We start from the raw sequence: 18659 nt of genomic DNA on the forward strand, positions 1-18659 counted from the left end.
CAGTGCAATCCAACCAATCCGTCAAATTATTGCGAGGTTAGTGGGAATCTAATGATCGTGCATTTTACGAGTTTTCGTCCGCCATCTGTCAGAAAATTGATCGGCCCCAGTGCACTCTATCTTTGTTTGCAGGGCCAATCAGGCAGCTACCCTCAGTTTTCCTGGTAATATCGCTTGAAATAGTCTTTTTAGTTTAGACAAATCGTACATTTAAACAATCGTTTCGAGATAATCCTGGTCTTACGATAACGAAAAGATCTTCTAAAAATATTTACATATATGGCCAGCTTTAGTCTGTTCCTTTATCCGTGTCACAGAATTAACCTATAAAGGCAGTCCCTTAAGCTACAGTTGAGGGGTAAGCAAAGGGTTTAGGTGCATATTGCTGATATCAGGTGACTGGGCAGTTACCAAGTCTGACCAGGTAAGAGGGGGGGTTTTGGGGCAAAAATCATGAATTCAAGTTTCCAAAACTCAATTATTCATGATTTTTAAAGTGCAATTAATTCAAGTTCATGTAGAAGTCAATGGGAGTAGTATTTTTAAAATTGAAGATATTTTTAAATTTGAAATTTGCCAGTATCATTGAAAATGAAAGGAAGAATGTTAGAGTTTTTGAGCAGTCGAGTTTTCACACATTTCGGATTGTTGACTTTTCAATTCAAAAATCCAAATTTTGATAACTGCCTCACCAAATGACCTTTTGACGACCACAAACTGTGAACTAACTGTAAAATGCAGGAACATGTAAAATGCAGGAATGTACAAGAGCATTCCCCCCTTATTTTCCCTTTTGATTTCACACTCTTTAACTTCTTTAGGAGCAGCCTGTCAGCTTGAGAATCAATCGAATCAATATAAAATATCAATGAAGTATTTTCTTTAAGTTTGTAAATTGAATTGCGTAGAGGGGCAGTTCACCTTTAAAGGAACAGTAACACCAAAATATTAAATTGTTTTAAAGCAATGAAAATTTTTTGTACTGTTGCGCTGCACTGGAAAAGTTGTGTTTGCTTCAGAAACTCTACTATAGTTTATATACTGCTGTTTAGCCATGGGGGCATCCATTCAAAGTTGAAAAAGGAGAAAAGGTGGAGGATACTCAACAGATAAGCTCTATTAGTATATAAAGGGATTCTTCAGAACGTATCTGTTATCTACTGTATAAAGACCATTCTGTTCTGTCACCTGTGCCTTTTCTCCTTTCTTCCAGAATGAATGGCTGCCCCCATGGCTACACAGCAGCTTGTTAATATAAACCATATTAGTATTTAGTGCTGAAGCAAGCACACCTGTTTTTAGCAGGGCAACACATTATATTGTCATTCCTTTAAAACACATTCATTTTTTGGTAGTATAATGCAGTATCCTATACAATGCTCTGTTCTTAGCAACCCTTCAGTCTTCATTTTTTATAGCTTATTATTTATTTGCCTGCCTTTTCTGCTTCTTTCCTGTCTGATTTTGGAAGCCAAAATACAATTGCTCTGCAAAGCTACAATTCATGGTTACTTTTCTATTACTCATCTTTCTGTACAGGCCTTCTCCTATTCATCTCCTTGGGGCAAATTCACTAAGCGCTGAATTTGCGCCAGCATCCGCTTCGCTCACATCGCAACACTTCGCCAGGCGTAGATACGCCAGGACAACGCTAATTCACAAAAATCCGAAGTTGCGTCCAGGGCACCGAACGCTGGCGAAGTTGAGCTAGCATTACTGCGGCAAGCTAAGCGAAGTTGCGCCAGCGTTGCCTAATTTGCATACGGCGGGAAGTTAAAGTCGAATGGACGTACATGTTGCAGCAAATACATTACACAAGCCCAGGAAACCTTAAAGGGATACTGTCATGGGAAAAAAAAATTTTCAAACTGAATCAGTTAATAGTGCTGCTCCAGCAGAATTCTGCACTGAAATCCATTTCTCAAAAGAGTAAACAGATTTTTTTATATTCAATTTTGAAATCTGACATGGGGCTAGACATTTTGTCAATTTCCCAGCTGCCCCTGGTCATGTGACTTGTGCCTGAACTTTAGGAGAGAAATACTTTCTGGCAGGCCGCTGTTTTTCCTTCTCAATGTAACTGAATGTGTCTCAGTGAGACATGGGTTTTTACTATTGAGTGTTGTTCTTAGATCTACCAGGCAGCTGTTATCTTGTGTTAGGGAGCTGCTATCTGGTTACCTTCCCATTGTTCTTTTGTTTGGCTGCTGGGGGGGGGAAGGGGGGGGTTATATCACTACAACTTGCAGTACAGCAGTAAAGAGTGATTGAAGTTTATCAGAGCACAAGTCACATGACTTGGGGCAGCTGGGAAATTGACAAAATGTCTAGCCCCATGTCAGATTTCAAAATTGAATATAAAAAAAATCTGTTTGCTCTTTTGAGAAATGGATTTCAGTGCAGAATTCTGCTGGAGCAGCACTATTAACCGATTCATTTTGAAAACATTTTTTTTTCCCATGACTGTATCCCTTTAAAGGAGAAGGAAAGCTACAGAGGCAGTTTATTGCCAATAGATTAATCACAATAGTGGAAGCTAGAATGCTATATTTATTCTGTAGAATGTTTTACCATACCCAAGTAAACAGCTCTAGAAGCTCTCTGTTTGTTTAGGATATTAGATGCCATTTTAGCTTCATGTGTATTTACATAGACCTTTCTGATGAAGCTTACTTAGTTTTAACCTTTCCTTCTCCTTTAATAAAATAAAAGAGTTGTTATATTGCCCTACACATGAGCCAAGTGTATAGTTTATGTGCCATACGTTAGGAAATGTAGGGGGGAAAGCGGGTACCCCAGAAAAAAAATGTATGATCTTTTGCAGCCTATCAAAAGGAGGAGATTCGGGGAGATTTTGTCGCCTGGTGACTAATTGCCTCGTCTTTTGAGCTACGATCTCCCCGAACTGCCTCAGTGTTTTTCCCCCATAGGCTACAATGAAAAGTCGCCTGCGCTAATGCACACGCGGCGATGCGTTTTCTATAGTCGCCCGAAGTTGCCTCAGGCAATGCTTTTCTATAGTCACCCGAAGTTGCCTCAGGCAACTTCTGGCGACTATTGAAAACGCATCACCGCGTGTGCATTAGCGCAGGCGACTTTTCATTGTAGCCTATGGGGAAAAACGCTGAGGCAGTTCGGGGAGATAGTCGCTCAAAAGACAAGGCGATTAATCGCCAGGTGACAAAATCTCCCCGATTCTCCTCATGTGGCCTTATCCTTTTTTTCAACTAAATTTTGAGGAAGTCCTATCTACTCTATTTCACTTCACCTGGTCTGAGGTGGGTGAAGGCAAGTCTGGTGCAAGAGGTAACGTTCAGTAAAATCCGCATCTTAGTGAATTTGCGTAGTGACATCCCTTCACCAGAGCGCAACTTCACCAGGCGTAAGGGAGCGAATTACAGCTAGAGTCTCTCTCTTTTGGTTTCTTAGAAAAAACAAACAAAAAAAACCCATCAATATTACTTTTGGTCCAATTCACCCATTGTTTTCTCCTTTTGTCCCTAGATTGAGAAAAATATGGCCATAGTTGTTACTGGGACAGCACAATTATTTTCTTCTAAACAGGGACAAACCGATTATGTGGTGGGCGTAACTAGATATTACTAAGCGCCATAGAAAATTCATTTAACATATTGAGAGTTTGACCTATTTAACTAATATATATTGAAACTGCTCATCAATTAGGGCCTTATGGGCCCCCTATACCTCCTAAGCCACCTGCATCAGGGTCAGCTTCCTCTGTCGTTACCCCCCCGGGGATAAGCCAATAACGTGCCGGGGGAGGTCCAATGTCATTAGGGGTGCGGCTATGACGTGGCTGAGTCAATCTCTGGGTTGTCCAGGTCAAAACCGGACAGGTGGCAACCCTACCCCAGTCTTTCCAAAAAGGGCCCCAGAACGTACTGCTGCAGAACGGACATGTGAACCTGCACACTTCAGAGTTGAACCTGCAGAGTTAGGACCAGAGGAAACAAAGCGTAAAATATTACTCTTGGTCAATTCACCTATTGTCTTAAATTAGAGTAACAAAGTGAGCTATACAACTGCACTGTCCCTTATATATTTTCTTGTGGTGTTTGGTTCCCTAGACTTAAGGAAAACCCAAAATGAATGCAAAAAGTAGAGAATGGAGACAGCATACATGTAGAATTTTAGCTGGGGAGTTTACCCCATGTATTCTGCCTGTGAAACACACAAACTCGATGTTTGGGGGGGGGGGCACTCCCTCCCTTGGGAGAGTTTGTGCGATTCACAGGCAGAATAAATGGGGTAAACTCCCCAGCTAAAATTCTACATGTATGCTGTCTCCATTCTGTACTTCTCTTAAATTAACCCATGTTCTGTCCCTGAACTATAAAAAATCTGGCTCTTGTTTGTTTGCATAACTGGCACTAATGTAACCTTGAACAAAAAAAAAGACCCTAAAATTAAGAATTCATTTATTTGGCATATTCCATCCATTGCCTTCTGTGAAAACTCTGTCCCTTGTTTACACAAATACCAAGATCCTCAAAATACTCGCACATTTCACCGGCCCGAAACTAAAACATGCTTAAAGGGGTTGTTCACCTTTGAGTTAACTTTTAGTATGGTGTGGAGCAGGGGTTCCCAACCTTTTTTCCAACCCGTGAGCAACATTCAGATGTAAAAAGAGTTGGGGAGCAACACAAGCATGAAAAATGTTCCTGGGTGGTGCCAAATAAGGATTGTGATTGTCTATTGGTAGCCCCTATGTGGACTGACAGTCTACATGAGCCTTTGTTTGGCAGTACATCTGGTTTTAATTCAACCAAAATTTGCCTCCACCTGCTCTGAGGCCACTGAGAGCAACATCCAAGGGGTTGGGGAGCAACATGTTGCTCACGAGCTACTGGTTGGGGATCACTGGTGTAGAGAGTGATATTCTGAGACGATTTGCAATTGGTTTTCATTTTTTATTATTTGTGGTTTTTGAGTTCTTTAGCTTTTTATTCAGCAGCTCTCCAGTTGACAATGTCAACAATCTGGTTGCTATGGCCCGAATTACCCTAGCAACCAAGCATTGATTTAAACATGATTATGGAATATTAAAAAATAAATAATGAAGGCCAATTGAAAAGTTGCTTAGCATTGGGCATTCTATAACATACTAAATGTTAACCTGAAAGTGAACCACCCCTTTAACGTCACCAGCCCTAGTTTGCCCAAAAACTCTGGAAAAAAATCTCTGATGGTAAAAGTCGGAGCTCTGAGAATAAGGTATAATAAGTACATAAATAATGTGTAGTGGAGGCAGCAGGCATGACTAGCAAAGCAACACAACAAATACTAAGTTTTCCCCCCTGACTAAATAGTGAGCTGAGAGCAGAGGAAAACCATTGTGGATACACAAACCACCGTGTCTTATCTGCAGCTTAATATTGTGCAACAATGAAGTACTTCGCGTCACTCCCCACAAGTGTCTCACTGCGCTTATATACCTGTAGTCGTCGCGACATCACAGTCTTGCGAGAAGCGAGACGAGACTTGTGACGTCGGGGGTTACCTGTCCGGCAGGAACCAAGGAGCGGGGTATTCGGGGCTATGCAGGACGTTTAAGCAGCGATTCGGGACTGAGGCCTGTGTTAAGAAAAGCGGGACGGTCGAGCAGTGTGCCATAGGCGATACGATTATATCGATTCAGCGTGAGTGACCTGGGCCACTCCCCCCTCCCCTTGACTCCAGGTTGTTCTTTAACCAGGCGTCGGCTCTGTAGGGATGATGGGAACGGTAAACAGTAGCGAGAGGGGGTACAAGTTGAGTGGTTTTCTTTTAAATAACTATTCCAATTACGACCCAGAAACAAGGTTTCCGCATCTCTATTAAATATTACAATAAAACACCAAATCGTTCACCAATATGCATTAGAACATCAACGAATTGGCTTGTGAGCTGTACATCTTGTCGGTGCTACCCCCAGTGGCAATGTAAAATGAGTGTTTTTGGTTCTAAAGGAAAAGTAGTGACAGACTAAATGGAAAACTACCGTGAGAAACATTAGGGGACATAATGGAAGTTTGGTTGTTTGTAAGAACCAATGAACCATACATATTAAACCAGTATGTACAGTTCTTATTTGTGGGTCTTTTAAGTGAAAGCCTAATGTGTTAAAAATTTGAATATATGCAGACACTTTACATAATTTTGTGGGGGTATCCATTATAAAATAATGCAGAATATATTTTGTGTCACTGGCAGATCTTGCATGTGAAGCAATGCCTCGACCCAGCCCGGTGGCTGCCCCACGTGGCCGGACATCACCCCTTAATAACCATGCTTCAGCCCTAAGAACCTCAGCAACGCCACCGGCAAACAAGTCTACCTCCAGGCAAAGGAGCCCCCCAGAAGACATAACATTCATTTCCGGTTCAGCTGAAACACCTCCCGAGGAGCCACCCTGCTGCCCTTCAGTCTGCCGAGCATGGGCTGCCTATAAAGCTGTTTTGTGTTATGTGGTGTCTTGCAGTCGCTGCCTTCAAAAAGACCCTGATATATATATCGCATACCCATTGGAAGTCAGAGATATTGGACCCCACAATGGTCAGCCTGCTGGCAGCCCTCATCCTCCTCGTGCTATTGAAAGGGGCAAGAAGGCTGGGCTTGGGAACAGCTTTAGTTATCCAGATGTTAAACTATTGGGAGTTCCTGTTTACAATAAGCAGCCATGTTCAGTTAATATAGACACAGAGGCTACAAAAGACTACACCACTCCTGTTTCACAGCTTGCCCCTCGCAGCTCTGCAGGTGACTACTATTCCTTGCAGGAGTCTGATCCTGAACTTTCAAGGTGGAGCAGCTCCATGTCCAGTGCAGAAATAGATGTGTTGATATGGCAAAAGCTGACTGAGCTGTTCAGTCTACATCAAATTGATGAACTAGCAAGGTGTACCTCAGAAACTGTTTTCTTGGAGAAGAGCGGCATGATAACAGATTTGATTAACAGTCTGACACAGGATTACCAGTTGGAAGAGCAGGATGCAGAATGCCGGCTGGTGCGGGGCATTATTCGTATCAGCACTCGTAAAGTTCGTCCACGTGGGGGAGAAAAGGTATACGGAGGGCAGCAGAATAATAGCCGAAATGGAGGCAAGGCACCCGACAGTGGCAATGACACCATGCACGAGTCTGTACTTACAAGCCAGGACGGTGTGTAAAATTGTTCTTTTGCTGTTTGCCCATAATCTTTAGCATACAATGACCTAGATTGAAGATGTGTTTTTAGGCTAGACACTTATTTTATATTTAAGTACCAACATTTAGGGGCAGATTTATCAAGGGTCGAAGTGAATTAGAGGGAATTTTCGAAGTAAAAAAAAATCTAAATTCGAAGTAATTTTTTGGATACTTCGACCATCGAATAGGATACTACGACTTCGACTCGAAGTAAAATCGTTTGAATATTCGACCATTCGATAATCTAAGTACTGTCTCTTTAAAAAAAACTTCAATTTCAATACTTGGCCAAATCAAACCTGCCGAAGAGCTATGTTAGCCTATGGAGACCTTCATTCGATTGGAAGGATTTAATCATTCGATTGAATGATTTTACTTCGACTGCAGGATACCCAAATTCGATGAAAAAAACTTTGACTTTGATAGTCAAAGTATTTCAATTTGATGGTCGAATTTCGAAGTATTTTTAACTTCAAAATTCAACCCTTGCTAAATCTGCCCCATACAGTGTTTATATACTGAACTTTATACAAATAAGAATATTGCCCCATTGCTAAATGGATCACAGAATTTCAATTATAATAGAAGCTCTAAGGGTTAATCCTGTTTCTGATGGATATATATATAAGCAGCAGTCTGGCATACAGTCCTCAAAGTTATAAGTTTAAAACACTCAAACACAAAAAATTACACACACTGAGGATCTGCACTTTTGTTAGCAGGGAAGCAGTAGCTGCAAATCACAAGTTATAGCTTTTTTTTGTTGTTTGATAACACTTCATATGTACGGTACTTCCATACAGTAGGTGCTGATGTTTGTTTCTTAACTACTAAGAGGTTTCAGTCAACAAGGGACCAGCAGGCACTATTTCAGGTTCAAGTGAGTCAGGATGTATCACCAAAACGAATTACTGCATTTGTGCGCCAAAATCAATTTAATTTGTGGACTGTTTAGGTTTTTGGGTTTTAAATTTTAGGCATTTATTTCAAGGGTTAACTCTTTGAAGTAAAGGAATTACCACCACCCAGGAGACCTGACATGGGGCACATACTATGTGAAAGGACCGTAATCCAATTCCACAAGAAGGGTGGGATTAAAAATCAGTAACTAAAATAAAGGTTTCATATATAATATATATAATTCCTGCTGTTTTATGTCATGCACATAACTTTGTTTTTATTTAAAAAGTAGCTTAATTTTCACTTATCGCTTGCCTGCCAAAGTATGCATCATCTAAATCTCTGTTAAAGGTCACGAAAGCATAGTTTGAATTAAAAAAAAATTCATGTTTCTGGCTGAAAGGGCAGTTGTTTATTTCCACAACAGATGAGCATATAGGCAGACATCTTTATTTTTTGGAACTAGTATTTTAAGAAGGCGGGCATGAATATGAGGGGCATTGAAGCAGATTCTGCTTTAGTCCCTTAGCCTCTAGTTAAACCAATGTCTACCTATAATTTATCTAATAATTATTTTTATAAACTTCACTTAATTTCACTTGCAGATCTGGACGTCCAGATATCAGAAGAGACAACATCAGACCTCAAAGCAAGAAACATGAGGAGATACAGCACACCAGGTATATAGAAATTCTCTGTTTTTGATTACTGATTGACTATTATGCAGACTCCTCACATGGGCAATTGCTCCTTTCCAATACAAGGTGTTGCAATATAACTAGTGATAGGGAATAGGCCAAATCTATTTAGGTGCCTCTGAATTGGGTAATCATGAATAGAAAATTGCCATTTAAAAAAAAAAAAAAAAAAAAAAGGCCGCCCCTTGGGATTGTTCGATTCACTGTACTCCCAAACATACCAACAAACCATACTTGTTCGGTCACATGAGCCAATTAACAGACAGAGTTCTGTCTTTTGCACTTCAACACTTCTTCCTGTTACAGTTAGTTGTAGTATTTCTGGTCAGGTGATCTGAGGCAGCACACAGACTATCACGAAATGGTGGCTCAAGGCAAGAGATGTAAAAGGGCAAGATTTACTTAAATATATAGACCAGTTTGGTAAGATTCTTTAATATGCCACTTAATATGATATAAACTATCTGTTGCTTAAGTTTTCATTTTGGGGTTATAGTTTTCCTTTAATGTTCTGCTTGTAGAATGCAGGCAGCAGCAGTGTACCAGTATATTGGCTGACATTTTTGCATTGCAGTAGGAAAAATGCCACAACAGTCACCTATCTGGTCATATAACTTTGTGCATGAGTAGAAGTTTGTTCAATGTGCAAATACTTGTCTGTCCCTTTTGATTGTGGCATTTCTTGTTCTTTCCAAAAGAAAAGGTTAGGCATTTGTCCCCTGACCGTCCTCAGTGAATATGCTGTATAAAGAAACAGGTGACGCAGCTGTTTGTGCACACTCTTCTGTCACATGGATTGTGGATAGGGTCACATATTCCATTGAGCACAGGGTGATGGGAGTGACTTTTGCACATTAATGTCTTAGACAAACATTGTGAGAAATATCAATAAGGGTTATGGCACATTTTGCTGTATTTTATATACTGAATTTACTGCACACGCCTAAAGGTTCAGCATCTGTATAACTGATATTAGCATGTCTATCTTCAAATTTCTGCACAGGAGTGTGTGAATTCCGTTTGCTCTGGATGACTGGTTATGTTTAGCTTAGGGGTCATTGCAAATGAAATACAAAATGAAATTTGCCTGTCATTGAAGCGGTTTATGTAATTTTGACTCAAATTGCACTGGTTTCCAAACTACATGTAATCTGTGACAGATTAGCCTTGTATCAAGACTCTTATAGTCTATATATACAGAGTATTGGGAGTTGACCCCTCAGGTTGTCTTAATGTCTACACAGTAACCGACAGCAGCACAGAGCATGTGAAATTTTGTCAGCCTAGGTGCAGGCACACATGGCTGATTGCGACTCTAAAATCCATCACGTGTGCCTGCACTCGGGTTGATTCAATAGTTTCGGGTGCATGCAAGGAAGAAGGTTGATCATAGTTGCAGTATTTCCCCGCCCCCCTCAACAGGCCAAGAATCGGCCCCGCGTGGCACTTGTCTTAAATGGGTGGTTCACCTTCAAACAACTAGTTGTTTTCAGATTAATCACCAAAAATAACTTTTTCCTATGACTCTATTTTCTATGTGTAACCATTTCCTAATATTGAAGTGTAAAGTGTAATGTTTCACCTTCTGAAGCAGCCGGGGGGGGATCACCAACCCTGTAAATTGTTCTAAATTGATACATTTAGTGATACATTTCTTATCTTTGTCCCTGCTGAGCAGAATCTCTGGGTTTCATTACAGGCAGCTGTTAGTATTGATACAATAGTAGCTAATACTCCAAAGATGCTACTGAGAAATGTATCAACCAATGTTGCAAAATTGTATCAGTTCAGAGTCTGCACCTGAATTATTGAGCTGCCAGACTCAAACACCAGAGACAGGAACATTCAACTTTAAACTTAGATTTTGGAAAAACAGTAAAAAAATAAATAATGGAAAGTAATTGAAAAAAGTCACAATCTGAACATTGTTGGGGGAAACAATCTGAAAACAACTGAATTGAAAAAAGTGTTTGGAAGGGGTTGTTCACCTATCTGAAAACAACTAGGTGTTTGAAGGTGGACAACCCCTTTTAAAGTGGACAACCCCTTTTAAAAAGTGAAGATCCACGCCTTCTGTGTTATCTTTAGGCTTTTCAGTCTGGCCTCCTACTGGTCAAGTAATTTGGCAGTAGCCCAGAGCTTTCTTAGCTTGTGCAGTGCTTTGACACTTGGGAGATAGAGAAAGATAGAGAAATTAAGAAATATAAGGTAACAAAGCAGTTCATTGTCAAATGATTTCTGTCCAGTACTACACTATTTGTAGGAAATAAGTCACGTTTTTATGCCTGTGTCAGAAACTAAAACGTCACCTTGTTTCTCTTCAGAATGGATAGTAAACAGAAAATATTTGGTTCAACATTGGTATAACTGAAAGGTGTGAAGTCATGCGTGACTCCCGTTAGTTTTTTTTTTTTTGCGGCTGAGTGATCATAAAAGTCTACATTACGAACGCACTTTAACTGGTTTTTCATTTGTGACTCATTACAGGAACACCTTTGTTGAAAGATGATTCTCTACAAGACACAGAGACAGATTCTTCAGGAACACCTCTGCTAAAAGTATATTGTTAACTACTTAAAGACTATAGAGCAAAATCTTCTAAGCGAAGGTGCCACTCTGAAGTACATAATGGGTCTCTTGGTAAAGTGCAATATCAAACACAGGATTAGCATTCCTTTCAAAAGGCGAAGGACACAGCCTATTGTCGCATGCTACGGTTATCCTGCTGCCCGGATTCTGATTTACCCTTAGTACTGATTAAGGGGGAAACCTATCTTTTAGAATATTTTAGACAACAGGACTGAAATAATGTTTGCTGTATGAACGTTTAAATGGGATTTTTAATGCCATGCTCACGTGGATTTTTTTTTTCTTTCATATATAGACACTTTATAGAACTTTCAGATGGATCTAATTTTTCATATCACTTTCACCTGTTGGCAGAATATTTTGACTGTACACTTCAAAAGTGGGAACTTGAAAATGATAGCCTTGTTAGTAGTGATGCTGCAAGAAAAGAAGATGCCTGTAAGTAGGAAAAGCAAGGGCCAGGTTCCTACATGGCCTGTGGAAAGGAGACATACTAGGGTTATTACAGTTCTCTTTTTGTACATCCCACCTATTATAGGTTTTGGTATTTCACGCAAGTACAGAGAAAATGGTATGTGGAATATGTAAAGTTTTAATACAATGCATTCAGGAAACATTACAGTGGGTGAAGCAGAATCATTAAATAGATACTTGTAATAAAACCATGTATTTTCATACTTTTGGAGAAGAATTAAAAAAACACCTAGCCTTTGCGTATAGTTTCAACTAAACTTTGCTTTGGAGAAGTCCATTTCTGGGTGCTGTTCCATGAACCTGCAATAAAACATAATTATAGACTAAATAAGGACACATACATTGAAAAGGCAAGTTAAATATATATTGAAGCTGCAGATATTTACATATTTTGTACACACAAACCTATAAACAAGCTATCCTATCAGAAAGGTGGCAACATGAAAGAATTCGGTCTCATCTCAGGAAACAAAGTGGCAGGACACAGCAGAGTCTCTGAGCTTAAAATGAAAGACTACACATTATTTTTTTTTCCATAGATTTAAACAAAAGAAAGTTGCCCTTTAAGACAATAACCACGGTCTACTTATTGCTTTATATTGACACTATGGGGGTTATTTCAATCAAAAGTTGAATTTATTTTTATAACTCAAATGAACTCACAACTGGAATGGTTTCTTATTTAAGATAAAACTGAAATGGGGAAAAAACGCAATTCAACGAATTCCCGAACTCCTGAAAACTAGCATTAATCGATCTCTCGGCAAAAAATAAAAACTAATCGCTAGAGTTTTCATGTAAAACCTTCAGAAAAAAAAAACCTAACATAATGAAGGCTATTAACATCTTCAAATGGTTCAAGGGACCTTTCCATTGACTCCTTCTAGACCAACAGGTTTTAGATGGTGTATTTTCAGATTCTAGCTATTTCCAGGGTTGCTTTATAATTAGTAATGGGCGAATATGTCCTGTTTTGGTGAAAAATGGCAGAATTTCCAGTGAAATTTGCAAAACGGCGGAAAATTTGTGAAACGCCGCCAGCGTCTCGTTTTTGCACAATCACTGGCAGAAGTGCGCCGGCACCCAGAAAGCGGATACCAGCGAATTTACACAAATTTATTCCCCGGCAGCGAAACGCAGGAATTTGCCGCAAATTTGCACCTGCCGAATAAATTCCTCCATCACTAGTTAGAATAAATCTTGAAAAAATTTACGTTTTTTCTATTAACCCAAAAATGCAAGTTTTGACCAAAAAAAAAAAAAAACCTTGAAAACTCAACTTTTTTTTGTGGAAAACAACGCAAACCTTAATAATTAACCACCTATAAGGATATAGCTCACAGAGCACACCACTTCTTTTTCACCTAGATCTACTCTACTCCTTTCATTTTCACTTACTTTTTCAGTATATCTTGTTTTTTCTGCTCATCTGAAGTTGGAAGCCCCATTGATTTTTGCCTTTGATCATACATCATCTTTTCCACCATACTGCGGGTCTCACCATCTAGATCAGAGAGCTGGAGAAGCAATAACAATATGGGAGATAAACTATGTAAGAAAAATCACATGGCAGAAATTCTTATCTCAATTATAACTACAGGTATGGGACCAGTTATCCAGAATGCACGGGACCTGGGGTTTTCAGGAAAACAGATCTTTCTGTAATTTGGATCTTCATACCTTCAGTCTACTAGAAAATCATGTAATCATTAAATAAACCCACTTAGGCTGGTTTTACTTCTAATAAGGATTAATTATATGTTAAGTTTGGAACAAGTACAAGGTACTGTTTTATTATTAAAGAGAAAGAAAATCATTTTTAAAAATCAGGATTATTTGATTACAATGAAGTCTATGGGAGACGTTCATTCCATAATTCAAAACTTTATGGATAACGGGTTTCCGGATAACCGACCCAATATCTGTACAAGCTTTTTTTAGACTTTGTCTTATCGCAACTTTCTTTCCACTAAAAATGTAATTAGGTTAAAAAAAAAAGTTTCAGCAGTCGGTGTTTCGCAGATGAAGCTACTGCAGAAGTTGTTAGGTTAAAATTTATTTTTTTCCTTGAAAGGATACAACGTTTTAATAGTTTTATTTTTAATTCGTTTATGTGGATGACTTGTTTGACATTTAGAAGCCAATATTGAATTTTAAAAATTAGGCTTATGTCCCCTGTAAAGTAATATTCAGCCATTAAAAGAGTACAGGAACAAATGCAAAAAGGGGGGAAAAACTACTATACAATACTAAAAGACTTCCTTTGATAGAGAAGTACAAATATTCAGAAAAGTTTGAATAAAGTACTCAAATAAGCAAGCAACAGGTGGGGACACCTACATCGTGGGAGCCCTTATATCAAATCACTTGCCTACATACAATCTTCATGTTATTATACTGGCGGATCATACAAGCCAATGGGATGTTTATTCTTTATACGAGGCAAAACAATCCTATTGGGTTTAATTAAAATTTAAATGATTTTTAGCAGACTTCAGGTATGGAGATCCAAATTACGATAAAAAACCATATCTGGAAAACCCTGGGTCCCGAGCATTCTGGATAACAGTAATTATCCAGTACCAGTAACTGCACCAATGCAATTCAGCACCAGTCTTATTAGCACAAAATAACTAGGCCTTTGCCTCAGTTAAAAAAAAGAGTTACAAACAGGTAATCCAAACGTTAAACCATTATGAGGTTCGGAGAGCTTTAAAAGCAGCCAAACAAATGATCTGTGATGTTTGGACACATGCTCTAACTTAGAATGCTTCCTATACGTAATAACATATAGGTACAGAATTAGTCGAGCTGTACACAAAAAAAAAAACCCTGCTGACAATTTTATCACAAGATAAAAGCAGGCGAATCTCGGCATCGGAACGGACAGACACAGGCTGAATATTACATTTCCAAGAATTTATTTTGTATTAATCACTTGAACATTGTCTGCTCCCTTACCCAGTGTTATGTGAAATGCTACTAGTGTAAGAGACTTTTGGGTTTAACAGGAACAAAGTGTCAGCCTCCAGGTGAATGATTTATACAGATAAAACACTAAATTATTGCATGTTATATTCTCCCTGCTGGGTAAATACAGGAAGAACAAGTCAAGGCATCCTGAACCACAGGTCCTACTGTTTTTAAAATTGGGACTCCCAACTAAAACCAAACAATGACGTTTATAAACCACGAAGGCAGGGGAATAGTGAACATTTACAGTAGATTTCAAAAAAGGAAAAAAAAAAAAAAGTCAAAATTTACTATGCATAATATAAAGCATAGATTGTATTTAAGCATGGAGACATTTAATGAATTCTCTTAAAGGAGACATAAGGGCAGATTTACTAATTCACAGAACAGATTTTATAATTCGAATAAAAAAAAGATTCGAATTTCTAAGTATTTTTTTGGGTACTTCGACCATCGAATTGGTCAAATTCGATTGAATGATTCGAAGGAAAAATCGTTCGACCATTTGATAATCAAAGTACTATCTCTTTAAAAATAACTTCAACTTCATACTTCGCCACTTTAAACCTACCGAAGTCCAACGTTAGCCTATGGGGACCTTCCCCAGCACTTTTCTTGGGTCGAATAAAAATCCGATCGATCGATTAAAATCGTTCCATTCGAAGGATTTTATCGTTCGATCGAACGTTTTGCGCTAAAATCCTTCAAATGATATTCGAATTCGAAGGATTTTACTTCGAGGATCCAATTTGAGGGTTTTTTAACCCTCGAAGTTCGACCCTTGATAAATCTGCCCCATAGTGTAAAAATATAAATCTGCCAGTGCATTATAAAGTATAGAAGTAATGTACATAAAAAATGGGTTTCGGGCTGGTTTATTGAAAAATTCTCCCAAAACCCTGCTCATCTGCCCTGCCCATCTGTTCACTTTCTTGCCCACTGAATTCTCTGGTTGTGCAGGAGAGCCGGCAGCACACTGCACTGCAGGATAGAAACCAATCAGCAGCTAGGCTGACCTAATAGGGAACTGAAGCCTGCCTGTGCTTGTGTGACTGCAGGGTTGTGATTGGCTATCCCCCTCCTATTGAGCTTCTGGCATGGACCGTTAAGACACGTTTAGCCCTCATTTGAAACACAGATTGTTACAGATCTATGGGGAGCTCCAATAATGGGAGCATTTTTGAAGAGAATAATTTTTAGCCCCAATTGAAACCAGCACTGTGTATTATATTCATTATTTTTTAGGGTTTTTTTTGCATATCTTATAAGTCTCCTTTAAAATTTTAGCACATTATGATACAAATGGCAACCCCAGATAGCTCTTTGCCCACAGGTTTATTACAATAGCCATTACGTTATTTGTCGGTCTATATCTAGATTTATTTGAAAGAATACAAAACATACCTTAGAGTTTTCTGGATTGATTTTCCTGGTGCTAATTTCAGGATCTGTTAAGACAATGCGGCTCCACCACTCCATTGTATTGATCTGCAGGGGTATACATAATGCATGAGCTGGAGCAGAAAAGTAAATGGAATGCAGGTAACACAGGCACCAGACAGACCCACTCACCTTTTCCAGGTGCACAGTTACAACTTTTCCATCCTCTATTAGCCATGAGCACTCCTCAACTTTAATGTCATTAAAGAGTTCACCATCTAGCACTGGCTTTTGTCCCCGAAGCCCAACCGTTAATCTACGCCGTCTGATATCCACTTGCACATCCTTCCCCTTGAGCCGAAAAGAAACTGGGAATGGCACAATCAGCTAAAGATGGAGAAATCAGATAATTCAGATAGGATTGCCAACTAAGCCCTAAACTAGAAATATGGAGAACTAAACCCTAAAAAAGAAATATGCCTAAAAATTGCCATATTTTATATAGTTAACTTATTGTGTCAGCCTAAAGTTTCAGCTTTTCAATAGCCGCAATGAGCCAGGACAAACTTGTCACAGGGGGTCACCATCTTGGAAAGTGTCTGCGACACTCACATGCTCAGTGGGCTCTGAGCAGCTGTTGAGAAGCTAAGCTGAGGGGTTGTCTCAAATTATCAAGCAGAAAATGAGGTTGGCCTGTGATAGAAGCTGATGCTACAAGGCCGATTATTGAATTCTCATGCTAGTTGAACTGATTTCTGTGATGCCATGTAGTAATTATCTGTATTAGTTACTAATCAGCCTTATATTATGACATTTATATCCTGTGTACTGTATATTTTGAGTCGGTCCTTAAACTCAGTAACAGCACAGAGTATGTGCAGTGAATCAGCAGTAAAGAATATGGGGAGCTACTTGGGTATCTTTAGAGGCACAACTCTTCCCTGCTAAGGACCAAGGACTGTGGTTGCTTTGGGCTGGTACAGAAGCCCCTAACATAATGTACACCATTTCTAGCTTACATCTTTCATTAAGTTTTAGTTCTCCTTTAAAACTAAAGTCTTCCAAAACAGGGTCTAAGAATTATTTATGTATATAGTGTGGATATTACTGTATATGGGCTGTTTACAGATATTATAAATTATTCACTTCAGTCCCTGCCTCTGTAGAGCTTATAATTTAAGGACTCTATTACAGTAACAAAAACGTTTAAGTTGCTTAAAGGGTATTGTAAATGTAAGGTCACTTTGTGACTTGTATTACTACTTTTCACTAATGTTGTCAACAAACTTATTTCATAAAAAGCAACAGGATTGCAATCACTTATGAAAAAGCTTAACCATGATGGTAACGTTCCCTCATTTTAATCAGCAGTGAAATTTCTAATAAATGTAAAAAGCTATGAAATTATTGCATTTAGAAAATAGAATACTTCCCATTCTTGGCTTTCTCAGACCTATAAAAAGGAACAGGACAAAGGCAATTGGCTGTTTAACTGCTGTTGAAAATGCTAGCTTGCACATTGCAACAAGATAAACTCATGATAAAAGCATGTGCAGCAGCACAAAAGCCATTTTATGTGTCACACTTCAAATAGATGTCAGAAAGAAATTGATGTAAAGTGGTTAACTACTCTTCTCCATAAAGAGGGCAGTATAAGTTTTTACACTGCTTTTTTTATTAAAATGCCGAGGGTCTGTGGCTAGTACACCTTGACCACCCTTTGGTTTTCGTAAACTTCTCTACATTTGATTTTCTTGTGCCATTTTTCTCAAAGACTGAGCAGTATAAAAGTTATTTTTTTTTTTTACTAAAATTGCATTGTAAGCAAATTATATTGCCTAGCCTAAACAGTTGCCTGCAATTACCACATTTTCTGGCCATGAACTATTTTTCCTGTTTGATTAACAACTCTTTGAAGCTTACAGTAAAGCTGATCTCACATGGGCCGAGTAGCAGGATATCCAATGGTTACCATGGTATGAGTATGTATATAACATGGTATGGATGTTAGTGACAGAGATGACTGTTGCTCTGATCCAATGGAACAGCCTGCAGGACAGTTTTGTTCAAAGAAGTGCTAGCCTAATAATATGGTTTGGCATATCAGCTTGCATGTGTTCACAAACAGATATTTTAATAAGTCCTAAAATTAGTCCTATTTTCCCATTTTTTCTGTGGTTTGATTGTCTAAAAGTGCTGGATCATTAACAGCGATATAGGGACCCACATACAAGCTAATTATAATGCAGCTTGGTTGAAAAATAATGAAACTGTATTAAATATTGGTGCTTCGGAGACCATAAGCGGGTATGCCACAGTGTGTGTACTCTTGACTGCTGTAAAGATATACCTGGATGAATACAAGACTTTCAATCTCTTGTTAATAAGATCTATTGTCACACTATAAATTTCAGGCTTTCTTCACATGTAAAATAAAAATCTGTACAGTTTTTG

The 18659-nt window shown here is 38.8% G+C and overlaps 2 protein-coding genes across 6 annotated transcripts in view; one reads left to right on the top strand and one right to left on the bottom strand.

Moving 5' to 3' along the window:
• kdf1.L (keratinocyte differentiation factor 1 L homeolog) lies at positions 1-12091 on the top strand. 5 transcript variants are annotated; one of them, XM_018244683.2, is made up of 5 exons: positions 5474-5663; positions 6217-7164; positions 8697-8771; positions 9488-9546; positions 11277-11411. In XM_018244683.2, exons 2-4 carry the CDS (start codon positions 6234-6236, stop codon positions 9523-9525), a joined length of 1044 nt encoding a protein of 347 aa, XP_018100172.1. In that variant the 5' UTR covers positions 5474-5663; positions 6217-6233; the 3' UTR covers positions 9526-9546; positions 11277-11411. The 5 variants fall into 5 exon arrangements, with proteins under 5 accessions (XP_041436716.1, XP_018100172.1, XP_018100170.1 ...); XM_041580782.1 differs by lacking the exons at positions 5474-5663; positions 9488-9546 and adding an exon at positions 1-36 and having other exon boundaries at positions 11277-12040; XM_018244681.2 differs by lacking the exon at positions 9488-9546 and having other exon boundaries at positions 5474-5774; positions 11277-12040.
• The window catches only part of nudc.L (nudC nuclear distribution protein L homeolog), an 18946-nt gene continuing 12239 nt past the window's right edge, over positions 11953-18659 (bottom strand). The window contains exons 6-9 of the mRNA NM_001091492.1: positions 16398-16592; positions 16230-16313; positions 13251-13369; positions 11953-12152 (exon numbers count right to left, since the gene is read on the bottom strand). Coding sequence (NP_001084961.1) covers positions 12101-12152; positions 13251-13369; positions 16230-16313; positions 16398-16592 — 450 coding nt within the window. The 3' untranslated portion in view covers positions 11953-12100. The remainder of the gene's footprint in view (positions 12153-13250; positions 13370-16229; positions 16314-16397; positions 16593-18659) is intronic.

This window comes from Xenopus laevis, chromosome 2L (genome assembly GCF_017654675.1).
Source record: "Xenopus laevis strain J_2021 chromosome 2L, Xenopus_laevis_v10.1, whole genome shotgun sequence".
NCBI lineage: Eukaryota > Metazoa > Chordata > Amphibia > Anura > Pipidae > Xenopus > Xenopus laevis.